Genomic DNA, 19,715 nt, shown 5'->3' with positions numbered 1-19,715 from the left:
TTCAATTCAAAGTTGTTAAAACATTGATAATGATCTGTAATCCTCATTAATAAACGATACCCTTATGAAAACATACCATGGATTTATTGTAGTAATATTGTATTAACCATGACTGTAGTAACCATGTTTTGATACAATTAACCATGGTTTTACTACAGCATTACTGTAGTATATGGTAACTTGGTTTTAGTAATAATAATTTAGAGGTTTTATATGTGGCTTATACTAACTCATTTTTGAAGGATAAACAAAGCAGCTTAGTAATTTTATGTTTAGGCCCATAAAGTTTATATATATATATATATAGTAAGTAATAATAAAGTTACTCATTTTATCCAAATAATTCGTAAAAATTCTGTTTAATAGAGGTATCGATATCGGCGATATTGGCCTAAAAGTACTTGGTATCGGATCTAAAGAAAATAAGTGGTATCGTCCATCCCTACTTTAAATTCCAATGACTAGTGATCCTCTGTGATGTGTATTAGAATTATTCATAATTTCATAGTGATTAATCGTGTTGTGTAAATGTGATTTGATTTATCAGATTTTTTTTACGTCATCTTGTGCTGATTTATAACTGTGTTTAAATTCTTATAATTTATGATGATTTTCATAACATCTTCAGTGGAGAAGTAAATCTCACCGGCTCTCTCGCGAGACGTGACTCGCGCTGTCTCGAACGCGATTGGCTGTTCGCTTCATTCAAGTGAACGCACACGTGAACTAATAACCTCAGGATCAAACTCTGAATTGATAGCAAGTTGGTAACGTAGTGATACCACTTTACCCTAATGAAGCCTGATTGGATTTGGTGAGTTTTGTCAAACTAAAAGCAATCCTGGAATCCAGATTAATTGATGCATGGCACGGAACTGAAATGAACATGCCAATTGTGCATTAAGCCACAGGTGTTGGCAGCATGTAGGCTCAACTCTATTGGCTCGGTGCAGGTGTGAAACGCCAGTGTGGAGATAAACAGTTGGCTGTACGGAAAGCAGTAATTCTGAATCATAACATCCTCTGCAATCCCTAGTCATGCTGTGCGCACAGTCAAAACAAGATTGTGCAACCACTTTGATTCCAATTCAAAAGAGGAAATCTGCAAAGCACATTAAAGGGATAGTTCAGCCAAAAAAAAAAAAAATAATTAATAATAATATTCTGTCAATATTTACCAAACATCGTGTTGATCACCATATTATGACGGATCCTCTTATGTAGTTCTTTCAGACGGCAATATTTCAATGAGAGCCCAGTACAAGGCCTGTTTGGTTTGGCTGCAGTAAATTGACGAACCTTTAAACTGGCACGGAAGAGGAGCTATTGAGAACCGCAGGAAGCTGACGCACAGCCACGGTGTGGGTTAGGAATGCAGCCGACCGGAGAATATTTAGGCCTGCTGTCCCGACTCCCAAGCCCACACGAGAAAGGCAAGAGGACCTGAGAAATAGCCGTAAAAAAGCGTGGAATAGTGACTACACCTACATACTTGAACACATTGTTATGGAGTATGTATTGTCTTTATGTTCTAAAGAGATATTAATATACTGCTCTAATTTGATGGTTTTTTTTATTTTATTATTATTACAGCTACAAACTGAACAGCTATTAGGTGTACAAATTCAAAAGAAAATGTACTAGACATATAAGAATAAAAAAATTTTACCATTTAAATGGTGCTATTATTATTATTATTATTGTTGTTATTGTTTATGATATTGTTTTTATTCATATAGGGTGAATACTGATAAAGTGGAACACTTAAGCTATTTGTGTGTATTCTTCAATTACCAAAAATCACCATTAAATGAATCTTAAACTAGCATGGAATTACATGATGCAGCCATTTGGTTCATATTTTGAAATCAACTCAAATGGCAAGTTACTAGAAAGTGCCCCACTTTATCTGTATTCACCCTATTATTAACTTATTATGTATGTAATAATTAGCTATGTTTTTATTGTTGTAGTCTAATTATTATTTTGTGTCAAACAGCATAAACAAGAAAGAAAACCTCTATAAAAAAAATAAAAAATGTGTTATGCATTTTGGTACACTTAAACATAAAAATAATCTGCATCAGTCAAAAAAAAAATAATTATTGGTCAATCTCTAAAATGTACTTAAATGTACAGTTAAGGGCAGACTATAAATTGCCACGTACAACCAGCACTAAAGGTAGTACTGCCATCTGGTGTTCAGTAGCACTACATTCAAGAGTATAAATGAGGTTCCTAATCCTAATTACAATGTTCATGATCAAGATCAGAAGCTTTGAAGCTTTTTGAAATAGGAGCAGAAATGGCTCTTTTTTTAAAGTTACAGATTACACCTCCAAAATGAAAATGGTCATAATTTGCTCTCATGTTGTCCCAAACCTGTATGACTTTCTTTCATCTGTGTAACACAAAAGGTGAGCTTCAGCATGTTATTGTATAAAAGAAAGAAGCAGTGTATTGTGACTGAGGCATCCCTAACATTCTGTTTAAAGGAATATTCCATGTTCAATACAATCAATTGACAGCATTTGTGGAATACCACATGAAATCCACAAAAAATAATTTTGACTTGCCCCTACTTTTCTTAAAAAAGAACAACAGCTCAAGGTCACAGTGAGGCACTTACTGGAAAGCACAATGGAAGTGAATGGAGGGCAATTTTTGAATGTTAAAATACTAACTTTTTTTAAACATATAAACACAAGACAAACAACAAGTGTTTTAACATGATTTATGTGTGATAAAATCACTTACTAACCTGCTCTGTATAAAGGTATAGCCAATTTTACAACTTTGCTGCCATAACGATGTAATATCAACAAAACCTAAAACCATACAATTACTGTAAAAATGAAGATTTAAACAACTTTACAGCTCAAATGATATGAATTTTAACAGAAGAATTAAATTAAGTGCTTTTATAATATTATAAGCTTCACATTTCTTCCTTTAAACCCTCAAAAAATTGGTCACATTCACTTTCATTACCTTACTGTAACAACATTTTTTTCTTTTTTTTATGGATAGACATGTTGAAATGCATTTTTGTGGCAATTAATCCTATGCCACAAATGCTGTCAATTGATCTTAATTTATATTAAACCAGGAATATTCTGTTAACATCTCCTTTTATGTTCCACTGTTTGTTTGTTTTTTTAAACACCAAGAGTAAATGATAACAGAATTAAGCCTACTACACTTAAAAAAGAACTCTTTGGCTGAACTTGATTCAATCATGACAGTGGTTCCAAATGTTTGAAATTAGTTTTCTTAAATTAAAATTACCTAAATTAAGATGTACTTTCATCTTACATATTTAAAGTAGAGTATACTTCAACTGCATCAAGTAAATCCAGCCACATTTAACATAACTCTTTTAGTGATATTTTAGCTAGTGACAGGAAATGTTAGCATGCTACTGCACTACTGAGAGCAACTCTGCTATGTTTAGTACAGAAATTGCTTAATGGGAAAAGCATTATGTAGAATTTTCAGAATGTATTGGTTCTCAACCTAGACTAAAGCTCCACTTGTCTTATTGATGGTAACCCCCAAAACTACAAAATAACATAAAACACTAACAAGTCTCTCCCTTTATATTAATCTTGCACAAAAACACATAAAATAAAATTTCATTTTAACATTTACTCTCCCTGCCGAGTCCCATGCAAAGCATTCTGGAACGAGAAATCCTTTGCCCAGTTTCAGTTTAAGCAAACAAAAAAATATTCATGTTGTCCAAACACACATGGATTAATAAAGCTCAAAAACACTTTTTTCAGTTGAATCAATTCAGTTAATTTAAACAGGTCATGACATGAAGAATCATATTTTCCTTGATATTTTAACATATACGAGGCCGTTGTACTATAAAAACATACTGTAAGTTTTAGAACTCAAAAGTTTCCCCTCCAGTCCAAAAAGAGCATTTATTGTTTCCAACACTTGTTTTGAATTCGGCTTCATTGTGATGTCACAGTGTAGGGTAATTTGCATAGTTCCACCTCCACAACATACATCATTGATGCAGATGCTGAGCTGACAGAGAGAGAAAGCGTCTGGAATACTGCAAATAGCCCTCTGAAGGACCCCAACGTTAGGAATGAGTGGCTAATTCAATCAAATTTCCTGAATGCATTATTTTGGGAATATTTGTTTGGATTCATGGATGTGTTTTTCTGAGAACCAAGAATTCTCGCTTTTGCAAAGAAACTCGTATTAAAAAATGTAGCAGTGGCAACAATTTTGGACACGACAGTAATTTGTATTTTTTTTTTTTAAATATTTTAACAAAGAATATTTCAGCTCTGTTGGTCCATACAATGCAAGTGAATGGTGATCTGAACTTTGTAGCTCAAGAATACAATTTTTACTCTAAATCTCCACTTTCACTTTTGAAAATTAAACTTAACAGGCACCACATGCAGGGCCATATTGGGGTGCTCCAAGGCCCCCGAGGCTCACTGTATGCGCCCTCCTGAGAACGAATACCGTGATAGGGCCCCCCTGCAGCCATAGCCTGTGCGTTAATGCGGCCCTGACCACATGTGACTTTCAGGTATTAAAGTGAAAATGGAGCTTTGGAGTAAAAAAGGACTTAAATGGTGATCTGTTTCTCACCCACACCTAGTTTCACTGTTTAAATAGCGTTATTTTTCAACAAATCTTGTATGCCTGATAAGTGTTTGGGAGATGCAGTGTGACAACTTTGTTCAGTTTTCAGATGCACTTTATTTTACAGTAGGCTACGTGTATTTTCAGTGTTCTTACAGTGCACTGTACTTACCCAAGAGTAATATTAGGACTTGGAGCGCATTGGAAAATGGGCATTCCAAATTGGGAAAAAAAGGGGAGAAAATCCCAAAAACAAAACAAAACAAAACAGTACTATAAAATAAAGTGCTACCCAGTTTTCTAGTTATTACAGTCGAACAACTGCAGTAGTTTGTGTGCTTTACATAAATTGGGACATATTGCCATCAATGATTGCCTGGACTGAGTGCTTATAGAGGATTTTGTAAATCGCTTGCATGTTTTCATTCTTGGAAAATACAGTTCCACACTTGTAATGTGGTCATCAATATGTTCCTATTGCCAAAAGCACATTAAATAAAAACACAAAGTTCTTAGACAGACATAAACATTTTATTGTGAGAAACATTAACATAGTCCTTACAGAGCTCTGAAAGTAATAGTCTCCCATGATCTTTAGTGTACCATCAACTCACATTTTACAAATACGAAATTGTTCCACACACAATAACACAAATAACACTCAAAGCTAGATTTCAGAGCTTCTAACAGATTCACCCAATTACATCTCTGTCACAGGCTTGCATAAGAAACAGAAAATTGGGCAGGCCATACATAAAAACATGGAAGATAATGAAGAACTGTGAGCTATAGGCCATTACTTCTAGTAAAAAAGGGCAACAGCAGTTGCACCCCACTAATGGGTATTATTGCATTTAAACCATGTGCATATTAAAGGCATTATTTATTTTAGTACATTACTTGTAGCCAAGTGCAAAGTGAGTCTTGTACCCTAACAATTTAACCTCAACAGATCAAAGATCATAGAAAATCTATTTTTTGACCTCTATGGATTTATGTAAACACTGTAATGCTTTAGTATTTAGTAAGGCCTTTTCACTGTTAATGTTCCATAATTTCATTAACAATTAAATCATTGGCAAAGCCTCAACATGAATAGAACAAAAATATGTTTTAAAGAGAAACATCATATATCACTGAAATATAAATCATTTGGAAACATGTCAGTATTCACATTTTTCTTACTGCTTTCATACTACAAACCTTGCAGATCTGGCACTTTTCACTATAATGCACTAATGTCAATGTACTGCATGTGAACACAATTTCTGCCAACTTCTCACATGTTGTGTGTGAAGCCTGTTCATTACACAGTGTGCTTTTTTCCAGAGTCAGTATTATTTTAATGGATTTTTTGTTCCTCAAAACTCCTTAGCAAAGCCCAAATACAGTTTCAGAACTATAACTCTCATATTTTCATATCCATACATGATTCATGGTACCCTATGTCCTTACTGCCCCATTAAGTTCACATGTCCTCATTAAATGACTATACTGTCAAAAATTATTCTTGGCAGGCATATGCATTCTATCAGGAGCTAGTATATGATTTATTTCCATCCATCTAGCTCTATTGAGACCAATAATGTAGCAGATTAAGCCAGTACATGTTTTAACAGCTTTTGGGTCTTTGGTGAGAAAATGATCAAAAGTCATAATCATAAAGGAATAGGGCAAGAGATGTTTGCCTCCATTTTCTCCATTCCTGATCAGAATTACCTGTCAGTTGGCTCGTTATACAGTACCCTCTGATCTCTGTAACTTGGCAACATCTGCCATTACCACAGGAGTGAAATTATTTAAAATGCACCCCTTGTTCACTTAAGAGGTGTAGTTCACTCTAAATGCTCTCCTGTTGCTCCTAACCTGTATGACTTTCTTTATTTCATGGAACACAAAAGACAAAATGAGGGTGAGTAAATGATGACAGAATTTAAATGTTTGGGTGAACTATCCCTACAAATGTGCTATTATGATTAAAGTAAGCTAACTAACATGATTCACATCTTTAAAAATGGTGTGCGCGTATAATACACACACACACACACACACACACACACACACACACACACACACACACACACATATAAGACAAATAATGGGGACATGAAAACAAACAGGAACTTCATTAAGCCAGATAGCCCAGATCTACTCATGACCTCAAAAACCTGTAAGGACTCCAACTTCTCTAACAAATCTCTAAACAAACTGCCATATTTCTTCTCCAGCCTTACTCAGGATATTAAGACCCAAAGAGCATGTCACTCCCATGCCTATCTGTGGTTACAACCTGTAGGGTTTTCCCTTAGGAGGCCCATTACGCACTTCAAATGCAAGCGAATTCTGGCACTCTGTTTTTAGGATGTCTGTCCACTTACTTTAAAATGTTTCAGTGTATCCTACACAAATTTTGCCATGACTGGCTGTTTACAAAAGGCATTTCTGAAACATAAAATCATATATGGCTTGGGTATTTCTCCAGGGTTGCTGGTGGGGGAAAAAATGAAGGCTCTGAAAAACTTAGTAACAATTTTTGGCACTTTTCTCACAGACAAGCATTTAATGACTGTGATATTTTAACAGCATACAACCAAAATAAAAAGATAAATGTAAGGCAGCATGAAATTATTTCTGACAGTATGTAATGCTGTATGGGGGAGCTCTGTGCTTTTTAAATGTGAAATCCCTGAAAATGTTAGAGGGGCCTTGAGGCTGTATTTGAGTGGCTTTGATGATTTTGCTCAAGGATACAAATATTCCTTCTGTCACTTTAAATGTTTTGTAGGGCTTCATCCCAGAAATAGTGTAATACATTTGGAATTTTATTTTGGATTTTACTAATGTTGTTTTGCTATTCTCAGTGTCTTTGTAAAAGTCACAATTCTGCATCTCCTGCTGAGATATTAATATTTTCATTATCTGTTGGAGAGACTTCACCCCAGGTATATGATGCCCCATGTTGAGAAGTCTTCACATCAACTGGATTGTCAAACTAGGCTCTTCTTGAAATAGTTTTTCTAGAACTCCATAAGCCTCCCTTTCTCAAACTTCTTTACCTGATGAATGTGAGCACATTTCTCGACTCACATCAGAACTACACAGTATTCACATAATCATAACAGTTCAAAACCCAAAAATATAATTCTACTTCCAGTGTTAACACCACTGATTAAGAAAAACACACTAAATCCTGCACTTTTAGAAAACGAAAGACCTGTCTCTCTCCTCCCATTCAAAGTGAAGACACTCAAAGGAATCGTGTTCAACCAAGTCTCATCTTTTCTCTAAAAGAACAACCTGCTAGACAGCAATAAGTCTGGCTTCAAAAGCGGGCACTCAACTGAAACTGCCCTGCTGTCCGTTACCGAAGTTCTAAGACTGGCAAGAGGTTCATCTAAATTGTCTGTTCTCTTTCTGCTAGATCTGTCTGCTGCATTTGACACTGCAAACCACCAGATTCTCCTGTTTAACATCACGTCAATTGCATCACAGAACTTTGCTCTGTTGGTTTGAGTCTTATCTCACAGGTAGGTCCATCAGGGTATCTTCAGGAGAATGGTGTCTAAGTCTCACCAACTAGCTACTGGGGTACCCCAGGGTTCAGTATTTTGTCCCCTCCTCTTCTCCATATAAATGTCATCTCTGGGTTCTGTCATTCAGGCACATGGCTTTTCCTCTCATTGCTATGCTTATGACACAACTCTACCTCTCATTCCAGCATGATGATCCTATGGTAGCTGCACAGATCTCAGCATACCTGGTAGACATCTCGTATTTGATGAAAGAACATCACCTCCAACTCAGCCTAGCTAAAACCGAGCTTCTTGTGATTCCATCGTGCCCAGCTGTTCACCACAATTTCACTATTCAACTAGACTCGTCAACGATCACACCATCAATGACAGCCAGAAATCTTGGGGTTGTGTTTGACAATCAGATCAAACTTCATGGACCACATCAGAAGGACTGCCCAATCGTACAGATTTGCTCTATACAACATCAGAAAAATCTAGCCCTTCCTATCTGAGCATGCGACACAACTCCTGGCTCTGCACCCCCTTATCTACACTTACTATTTCAGGTCTACGTGCCCTCCAGAAGTTTGTGGTGCTCCATAGTGCCGTCTCAAAGAAGCAAAACAAATCACTGTCCAGGACATTCACTTCAATCGTTCCTCACTGGCGGAATAACCTGCCAAACTCCACCTGGGCAGCTGGTTCTCTAACATCCTTCAAATAACATTTGGTTCTATTTTTCTAAAGGCTCAGAGCTTGAATTTTAAAACTGTCAATTTCCCAAATCTCTACTGACAAGACTGTCAGATTAACAAAAGTGCCCTTTCTCTATGATAAAAATCCTACAACACTGCCAAAAAAAAAAAAGAGGCAATCTATGGCAACAATGGCATCTATTGTCCATGTGAGAAACCTCATCTAGCAAGAAAACAAATAAGAGGGCAATGTGTTTATAACAGTAGTTTTGAAAGCAACAGTTCACCCAAAAATAAAAATTCTGTCATCACTTATGCATACTTGTGTTGTACGAAATGTGACTTTGTTCCATGGAACACAAAAGGACATGTTAGGGATTGACAGCCTCAGTTGCCAATCACTTTCACTGTATGAAAAAAACAAACATTCTTCAAATGTTCTTATGTTTCATTGAAGAATGAAAGTCATACAAGGTTGGAACAACAAATGATGACAGAATTTTCATTTTGGGGTGAACTATCCCTTTAAATTTCAAATTATTTTAAACACTGGAATCTAGAAAAACAGCCTGATCTTTCCTTCCATTGCCTTGTATACTTATAATTTCTCACAGCGTCAAAACTGAATATAATGTTTTTAGACTGCAGGATAGAGAAGAGAATGGATATGCAGTTTGGACGATAGCTCAGAATACAAAAAAAATAAAACTTTGGAAGACTGGCAAACCATCAGACAGCACTCATTAAGTCCTTTAAACACCAATACTCTGTTGAATTACTGTGGTATTTTTTTTAGCTTTAAAGCTTTAAAGAGCCTAAATGTCATGCAATTAATCATAGACAAAACTAAGAGGAAAACACAACAGCCCCAGGACCTACCACAACTGGAAAAGCCTTTAAATAGTGCTACGATTGTAAAATCACATATCATCATTATATAGAAAGTATGAACGAATACAACAAATGACTGTAACATGTCAGTGGAAAGAATTAGCTAACAAAAGCTAAATACGTTTCTTGTATAGTATCAAATGGTGCTATTCTCACTTGTGCTATCTTAGCCTGTGGGTTTTGGGAGTTATAAAAACAGCATATATATCCACGTGTTAGCACACTAGTATTCACAGTTGCAGTCCAGCCAACGGAAGATAGACTGAATTATTTCCTCCCTATCCTTCACAAATGTGTGTGATGAACGTATGATAAGGTATGCTGCTTTGCACAACATAACATATGTTAAAACTTTAGAGTTTTTAGAAGAATCACTCTTAACTCCTGTGTCCAACTGATCCAAAAATTAGAATTCTCTCATCATTTACTCACCCTCATACCATCCCAGATGCGCAATACTTTAATTCTTCTGAAGAACACAAATTATGATTTTAGAAGAATATTTCAACTCTGTAGGTCCATACAATGCAAGTGAATGGTGGACAGAATCCAAAGCTCCCAAAAAGGCAGCATAAAAGTAAAATGTACGACTACAGTGGTTAAATCCATGTCTTCAGAAGTGATATGATAGGTGTGGGTGAGAAATATTTGTAGTCCTTTTTTACTATAAATCTCCACCTCTGACCAGCCTAGCCCAGTAGGTGGTGATATTCATGAAGAATACGAACCGGAAGTGAAAGTGGAGATTTATAGTAAAAAAGGACTATAATATGAATCTGTTTCTCACCCACACCTATTATATCGCTTCTGAAGTCATGGATTTAACCACAAAGTAATATGGATTACTTTTATGCTGCTTTTGTGCTTGTTGTGGCATTAAAGTTTTGGTCAAAATTCACTTGCATTGTATGGACCTACAAAGCTGAGATATTCTTCAAAAAAATCTTTGCTTGTGATCTGCAGAAGAAAGAAAAGTCAAACACATCTGGGATGAAATTTGGGTGAGTAAATGATGAGAGAATTTTCATTTTTGGGTAAACCAATCGTTTAATAAGAACAAAATAATATTGTACCTTTGGAATTCAAGTTAGAAAAAAAAATGTGTTCAATAAACATCATCAGAGAGACAAACATTTTGGAAGAGACATAAGTTGTGGCTTTTGTGTTAGATGTCTCTTGACTGTCAACCCTGAATGAACAAATTAAATGTACTTTATCTAAAACACAAGGCAACATGCCCTGTCATACTTTGTGCTCTCTCTAGAGCTGATGCTGTTGAACATTCGGTGGTTCAACAGCTCTCATGATTAAGTCAAACACTATGGTTAACCACGCAACAGTGCATGCAGGACAGTGTATTTTGCCAGTAGTTTATAAATATGTGCATAATTACTGGAAATATCTACATCACTAATAAACAATGGAAAAAAAGAGAAAAGAAGTAAACTATGCATTCTGGAATTGTGACATTCAAGGAATAATAAAGCTAGTCTCTAAAGTGATCTGTGGTTTTAAAAGGCTGTGTAAACCAAAGCAGCGCATCAATTCCACTGCAAAAAACAAAAAAACAAGTACATCAACAAAGCATGGAAGCATAAGAATTGAATGTCGGCAAACAGCGATCACACTTTCAGTATAAATTGTCTTTTAGTGGTGTTCAATGACTAAAAAAGCAGGCACTAAATCTTTACTTCTCGTCACGCGCAAAATAAACTGCATATGTGCCTATATTCACAACAGCATTGAGTGACACATGTACAAAAATATAAAGTGTAGCACAATGGACTGATACATATTGCATGGGCTTAAAAGAAGTCACATGATTGTAAAGTAATTTACACTTTTTGAAGTGTGAATAGAGGTGTGTGCCTCTATTCTCATTGCACGGTTTGGTATAAGTAACCTCTCTTATAGGCACTCAGTGGATAAAATGTAGCGACCACAAACTTGCCATCAAATGTTCGACCGGTCAGCTGTCTCTGGGCTTCTTTGGAGTCTCCGGCATTTGCATACTCCACAAACACCTGCCAAAAGAAGATTCAAAAACTGAATGTCAAAGTATTGACTGAACTCCACATTCAATCAATGATGTCTTCCTATCTACTAGATGCATAGAAAAAAAAAACATACAGCACAACCAATGTAGTTTGGTTCATGAACTAATAGACATTTTGAGCCGTTTCTTTAAATGAAACTGTCAAAAAAAAAAAGGCTCACAATCTCACAGAGTATAAGTTAACGGTTTGAATCAATTTAATGAATCCTTAACTGACTGAATTCACTGAATCCATCAGTACATTTACTGTGTGCACATCTAAATCACTTACTTAAAAGAAATATTTCATCCAAAAATGAAAACTCTCTCATCATTTACTCACCCTAGTGTCATACCAGATGTGTGTGACTTTCATTCTTCTGCTAAGCACAAAGATTTTTAGAAGAATATTTCAGCTCTGTAGGTCCAATCAATGCGACACCATGTGAATGGTGGCCGGAACGTTGAAGCTCAAAAAGCACATAAAGGCAGCATAAAAGTACTCCATACGACCCCAGTGGTTTAATCCATGTCTTCAGAAGAAATATGATTGGTGTGGGAGAGAAACAGATCAATGTTTAAGTCCTTTTTTATTATAAATTCTCCTCCCTGCCCAGTAGGTGGCGATATGAATTGCTAAAACAAATGCGAATGGCCAAAACAAAAGAAGAATGTGAAAGTGTTAATTAGGCCTAAATGTGGGAGAGAAACAGATCAATATATAATTCCATTGTTTACTCTATCATATCACTTCTGAAGATTTGGAATTAACCTCTGAAGTCTTATGGATTACTTTTATGCTGCCTTTGTGTGCTTTTAGGGCTTCAAAGTTCTGTCCAACATTCACTTGAATTGTATGGATCAACACACATTGTTTGTGTTCTGCAGAAGTAAGAAAGTCATACACATCTGGGATGGCATGTGGGTGAGTGAATGATGAGAGAATTTTTTTTTTTTGGGTAAACTTTCCCTTTAAGAATGTCAGAATGACAGAATGACGAAATGAATCAAGAATTCATCCATCAGGTGATGTGTATTTATGGTTTGTGAGATTTATCAGTGTATATCAGAATAATTATTTTTAAGAAAAAACAGGAGGCAAAGTGAAATCTTATAATACACAGTGTAAATGTAATGTAAAGCATTACATTGTGTAGCATATTTTACATTATTTATGACTGATAGCATGAATGACAAAAGATCTCTGTTTAGATATTAACATTTCAAAAGATATTCACATTTTCTGTTAATAATATAGGTCTATTCTAATAATAAATATGGGTCTATATGCACATTCCAAAACGCAACACTTCAGTCTCACAGGATGAATTTGAGCGAAGGTTGACTGAACAGATTCCACTATCACCAAACAATGATCAGATCTCCGATGGTGAAAATCAGCAGATAAAGGTGATAGCCTTACCTGACCCTTGCCGGGATTCTCTTTTGGGATCAGTAAGGATATAACAGTGCCATACTTTTGGCATTCTTCTTTCATGTCCCCAATAATATCTAAAAAAGCCAAGAAATATTGAGAAAAGCTCAGAAAAACACAATATTAAACAGCATTACAATGTTTACCAAGTAAAAATAAAAGCAGAAAGAAAAAACCTCACCATCATACTCGTCCTCATTATATAGGTGACTGTCATCTATTACATTTAATAGTCTCAGGACAGGCATAGGCAACAGAACCAAATCTTCAATATGCGGTGCTGAAACCCAAAGCAGTGATTCACTCACACGAAGTGTTACAGCAAACACCAGGCAATATTGACTATGTGTTTCCATTCTGAGTCATACAAACCAAAGGGAATGCTGAAGAAAGGGTTGATTAATGCAGTTTCAGCTGTGCTTCTGAGTTTAGGATCATTGTGAAGCATACTGGGAATGTAAAGAGACATATGACATACCTTAGCAGACCAATTTTAGTTGATGATGTGTAAGGAGTACTGTTATACACTAGCATGGGTCATGTTGTTTAGTTTGTTTCCAACCTTTTGATCAGATCCCTCAAATGATAGACAGGTATAGCCGGGTAAACCAAAGCATTGCTTGAAAAGATATGATCTACTATTGCAGAACTGTTATCCTGGAGACATAACACAATGCCAGTGCATTAACAACCATGTCAGTGCACAAATAAGAAATGTCACAGCTGTGCACAGGTTTGTAAGAAATCAGATGCCAGGGACAACAGTCAAGAATACATTTCAGCTGTGATTATACAAAAATGTCATTCTGGTTCTAGAATATTCAGATTCGCAACTGCCCAGATTTCTACAGACCTTCCATTTCTGAGACTTGACAGTTTGCTTCAGTTTGATTCCTGAGAACATCTCCAGAAGAATGATGCCCAGACTCCAAATGTCCACAGCAGTTGTACAGCCAGAGTCGCCCTCCAGACCTGCCTGGGCCAGCGAGTTCTGCAGCTCAGCTTCAGGGGCCCGGTACCCATCCGTCTGAATGTACTTCACATCCTGCAATAAACAGATGAGGACCACACGTTTCTAGTCTGTAACTAGTGTGAATGAATTCTAATAGCAAATCACACAAGTTGTTTAATGGCTGTTGTCTGAACTCCTCACCTGGTGTCCCTCTTTAAAGCTAAGGCCAAAGTCAATGAGCTTAAAGCACTCGTCATCAGCGCTCCAGAGAATATTGCGGGGCTTTAGGTCAGCATGCACATAGCCTTCTCTGTGCAGGAAGCTAAGAGCCTCCAAGATGTCACGAGCACAGTGCTGAATCAACCACATGGAGTGACCCTGATTGCTTGCCCTGACTAGCAATTCTGATACACTCACATCCAAAAGCTCAAGCAACAGGCAATGAGTGGCCACACCAAATGGGTTGTGATTGGTGAAAACTCCATATAGAGTTACTGCAAAGAAAAAGACAATGTCAAATGTTAGTGACTTAGACCAACAGCATATGGACTTCAAAACCTTTACATATTAATAGGTCAAATTGTGATACAGTGACAGTGTTAAACATTTAACCCTGGTATAGTTTTTGGTCATTTTTTTTACAAGACTTAGTGACTTTTCCTCCATTTGCCATCTGAACATACAAAAGAAAAGGTGGCTGTAACCAAAAAAAACTGACTGACCATTGATAATTAATTGGAAAGCCCAATAAACAGAGCAATTTTTTTATCTGTCAAATACAATCAATAAATCAGCCACAACCACACAAAAGAACTCACACACAAATTAAATAGTAAGACTTACAAACTCACAATGCAGAGAGAGAGAGAGAGAGAGAGAGAGAGAGGCATTTGTGTGAGCAGAAATCTGGGGTAATTTAGTAGTATTTTAAATAACAGAATTGTAAACTTCCTTAAAGAACACAACGTCCTGAGCAAGAGACTGGCTTCCTTTCAAATTATAGAACTACGGACCACATTTACACCTTAATCAATAAACATGTAAACCAGACCAAACAAGGGAAAATATTTGTATGCTTTGTTGATTTCAAAAAAGCATTTGATTCTATTTGGCATGACGAACTATATTACAAATTGTTACAAAGTGGTATAGAGGGTAACGTTTATGACATCATTAAATCAATGTATTCGGGCAACAAACAAACAGAGTTCTTCACCCAGAAGAGAGGAGTGCGGCACGGCTGTAGTCTGAGTCCAACACTGTTCAACATTTACATTAATGAATTAGCGGTGCAGTTGGAACAGTCTACAACCCCTTGTCTCACTCTGCAAGACAAAGACATCAAGTTTTTGCTCTATGCAGCTGACCTGGTGCTGCTGTCACCCACCCCACAGGGACTACAGCAACATCTGGACCTACTGGAGTACTGCCAGAACTGGGCCCTGGCAGTAAACCTGAAGAAGACTAACATTATGGTCTTTCAGAAAAAGCCCAGATGTCAGGAACACAGATACCAGTTCTCTCTAGGCAGCACCATCCTAGAGCACACTATGCAGTATACTTACCTTGGGCTGATTATCACGGCATCAGGGAGTTTCAGTAAGGCAGTGAATGCACTTAAAGTAAAAGCTTGAAGAGCCCTATACGTTATTAAGAAAAAGTTCTATAATATTGAATTACCAATTCCAACCTGGTGTAAGATCTTTGATAGTGTCATACTGCCCATAGCACTGTATGGAAGTGAGGTATGGGGTCTACTCTGTGATCAGAACTACACTAGATGGGACAAACATCCAACAGAAGCCCTACACACAGAATTCTGCAAATTAATTTTGAAATTACAAAGGAAAACACCCAATTATGCATGTAGGGCAGAATTAGGACAATTCCCATTGATTATTAACATACAAAAAAGATCTCTAAATTTTTGGATGCATTTAAAATCAAGTCCCACAATCGCTATTATAAAGTGCCACGAACCCAAGAACTGAATCCTGAAAAAAGTCCCCTCAGTCAGCTGGTTCTGAGACTCACTAACCCGGTTAACACTACTAACACTAACCAGCCTCAGACCAGCACTGCTTTACAACCAAACATCAGAATAAATCAGATCATCAAACAATCTCAAATCACCTAACTGGAACACAAAGTAAATTACAATTCTATCAGACTCTAAAATTAAAGTATGAATTGGAAGAGTATCTCCTGACTGTCAGAGATACAAAGCAGAGACAGATCCTGATAGCAAGTACAAGCTCAGTGAGCAGTCTCGCCATCGAGAGAGGCAGACACAGAAAAACATGGTTACCCAGAGAAGAAAGAGTGTGTGCTCACTGTTCGACAGGTGAGGTCGAGACAGAGGTGCACTTTCTCCTTCACTGCCCAAAATTGAAAGATGCAAGGGACATTTATATAGATAAATTAACAAACAGCATAGAAAAATGTATAACCATGACAGAACAAGAAAAAATGTATATAAAACTTGGAGAGGGACACACAGCAGCACTGGCTGCAAGATACGTTTTAACATGTCACAGCCTGAGAGGCAGTGGGTGAATCTGTTTGATGTGTTTTACCCCGTGTGTCACCACAATTTTCACCACAGTGACCCTCAATTTATGTGTGTATATTAATTTATGTGTAAGTGCTCTTCAGTTATTTAAACACTGTGCTCTTCAGCAGTTCTGAACTTGTTTTTGAATTTATTTGTATATTTGTTCAACTAAATTTAATTATAGATTAAGATGTAGTTCTGTTTTTACGCAACCTCTGCTTTGGCAATATTGTATGTTTTACATTCATGCCAATAAAGCCCCTTTGAATTATATCAAATCGAATTGAATTGAGAGAGAGAGAGAGAGAGAGAGAGAGAGAGAGAGAGAGAGAGAGAGAGAGAGAGAGAGAGAGAGAGAGAGAGAGAGAGAGAGAGAGAGAATAAACATTTTTGGTCATTGTTGGCATTCCAAGTCATGTGATATTTTCCAGCTGATGACAGCTATCTGACAAAAAAATAAAAAATACAATATATGGTAAATTTACAATAGAATTTTTTTTAATTGCAATATGTTTACTCTGATTTTATTGTTTATGCTCTAATTGAATTTTCTGAATTTTGTAGTTCATTTCTGATTCTTGATGTTCATTTTCTTGACATTATTATGCATTTATTTTGAGTTAAATGTTTATGTTTTAAATAAATTATTGGTAGAAAATTGCTTATTCTGTGTCTTCTCTTTGTAACACCATGGTCAGGTTTGACTGAAAGCATAATGACATTAACAGACACTTCAAATCAAATTTAAAATGCTAAACTTTGACAAATAATAGTTTGATATTCTCTCTCTATATATGCAAATGTATCTCTTGTGATACAATATAAAATTAGGTTACAACAAGCCATCAGACTATTTAGTAGGTGGCTACAGCCATCTACTGCCTGTTACTGGCATGACATTTTTTTCAAGTCATTTTATTTATTTTTTGTTCACCAGATGGCAGCAATCTGCCTCCAATGTATGTCACATTCTCATATAGTCTTCATGTTTCAACGTATGGAAGTGTAGGTTCTGAATATTTCATGTTTATTTATTTTTTCACAAATTTGCTTATGCAAATTAATAAAATGCACATGTAAATAAGATAAACAAAATAGCATAAATTCCAAAAGAAATATAATTGTATTGCTCTTACTTCAGGGAAGAAAAAATAGAATCGTTACCATCATCGTCATCATAAAAAAAGGGTTACACACATAGAACACTTCCTGTCAAAAATGACCGCGAATACCAAAGGGAGCTGCCATTTTTCAACACCATAGGAGGGTTAAAGGGATAGGTAACATCAAAATGAAAATCCTGCCATCATTTACTCACACTTATGTTGTTACATTAAACGTAGTATGACTTCCGAAGAACACAAAAAGATATGTTAGGCACAATGACGGTCTCAGTTACCATGGGAATGCCATAAAAGTGAATGACTGAGACTAACAAACTGCCAAACATCTTATTTTGTGACACATTGAAAAAGTAATCCAGGATTAGGTAAGTAAATTATGACCATTTAAATTTTGGGGTAAACTGACGCGTTACTGTATAAATCTATGTTTTTTAGCCGTGGTTACCTATATTTTTATGTCCCTGAATGCTCTCCAGTACAGATCGTTCCTTGAGGTACCCGTAATCTCCACTCTGTGTGTCCAGCTGAAACTCCTTCACTGCAGCTAAACTCGTCCGGTCGGAGCTTACCCGGTACACCGAGGCCGAAACGCCTTGACCCAAACGAGCCTGCACGTTCCAGATCTCTCCAAAAATCTCAAATAACACCGGGTTCGTCTGCTGATCCACGGCCCCAGGTGTCGTTGCATTCGCAGGCGTGTTGACATTTAGACTCGACATTTTTGTATTGGAGCATGAACTGCAAGCCATGAGTAATATCAGTGTACATCTAAATTAAACACCGTCACAACAAGTAGTGTTTGCTCCATTAGGAGAACGATAGCCACAGATTTTGCATGTTTGCCCTTTGCATGAACTTGCTTTTGCTAATACGATCTCAGCTTTTGCGTAGAACTCATCAGCAAGCCAAAGATTACATCAAACTGCTGTAAAACATAGATTCAAACGTCATATTTTAAAACGAACGCACAAATTTGTGCGATATGCCACAGTTGGATGTTATGGATCAGAATTACCAAAGTGGAACCTCAAACATACAGAAGACCTCTTAAACTTAGTTTCGGAGCAAGTTGGAACATTTTTGCCACTGTTTTGATGGCCATGATAACGGAAACGACGTCATTATGATGCGCAAACTTGTAAGGTCGTGTCTAGAAAGGAACCATCGCCCTGTCAAAGTCTCATGAGAGTTATTATATATATATATATATATATATATATATATATATATATATATATATATATATATATATATATATATATATATATATATATATATATATATATATATATATATATAAGCGTACATTTACGCACTGTTTATTTTGTTTTTTGGAGTCCCGCAGAAACCATACAGCTGCCTTTACCAATAAAACGTAACACTAGCCCTAAACATATATATATATGATATATATATAAACATATATATATATAAATTATTATATATATAAATACTGTTTATTTTGTATAATATATAAACTAAACAGTGCGTGAATGTCGCATGGGACTCTCGCGAGACTTTATCCAGACCGAGGATTCCCTTCTACACATGGCCCGTAATCAGTTGCGTTAATACTAACACTTCTCCTTAATGATTAATCTTATTTCAGAAAATAGTAAGTGACTATCATTTACTGAACTGATATTCCACAGTCTTATTCTCAGTCTTAAATAATAGCATTTCCAAATATATAAATACTTGAATTATTGTTCGATTTAAAACAATTAAATGAGTAAATAGCAATAAACTAAATGTGTTTAGTGTTTCTCCTAAAAACAATAAAGAAGTAGAACAGAAATGAATTGGTTTATTGCGTTATTATTTTCCCACCCTTCTTCCTACAAGCCCCGCCAGTGACCTCGTCACTGTTGGCTACGGTTATGAACGACATTTCAAC

At 36.2% G+C, this 19,715-nt stretch overlaps 1 protein-coding gene across 1 annotated transcript; it reads right to left on the bottom strand.

The window, feature by feature from the left end:
* Positions 1–5,137: 5,137 nt before the first annotated feature.
* On the bottom strand, positions 5,138–18,922 carry uhmk1 (U2AF homology motif (UHM) kinase 1). The gene is made up of 8 exons (XM_052141554.1): positions 18,264–18,922; positions 14,342–14,634; positions 14,042–14,233; positions 13,751–13,845; positions 13,561–13,637; positions 13,370–13,468; positions 13,177–13,265; positions 5,138–11,742 (listed from the first exon to the last, which is right to left on the bottom strand). Exons 1-8 carry the CDS (start codon positions 18,565–18,567, stop codon positions 11,596–11,598), a joined length of 1,296 nt encoding a protein of 431 aa, XP_051997514.1. The 5' UTR covers positions 18,568–18,922; the 3' UTR covers positions 5,138–11,595.
* Positions 18,923–19,715: the final 793 nt, after the last annotated feature.

This window comes from Xyrauchen texanus, chromosome 13, assembly GCF_025860055.1.
Source record: "Xyrauchen texanus isolate HMW12.3.18 chromosome 13, RBS_HiC_50CHRs, whole genome shotgun sequence".
Classification (NCBI taxonomy): Eukaryota; Metazoa; Chordata; class Actinopteri; order Cypriniformes; family Catostomidae; genus Xyrauchen; species Xyrauchen texanus.
This window is presented reverse-complemented; position numbering and strand designations above follow the sequence as displayed.

Coding starts and splice junctions, on each gene's coding strand:
- uhmk1 (XM_052141554.1), bottom strand. CDS start 18,567: ATGGCTTGCAGTTCATGCTCCAATACAAAAATGTCGAGTCTAAATGTC. Junction 13,846..14,041: donor TCAAGTCTCAGAAATGGAAG/GTCTGTAGAAAT, acceptor TTATGTCTCCAG/GATAACAGTTCTGCAATAGT. Junction 11,743..13,176: donor AGAATCCCGGCAAGGGTCAG/GTAAGGCTATCA, acceptor TTCTTTTGGCAG/GTGTTTGTGGAGTATGCAAA.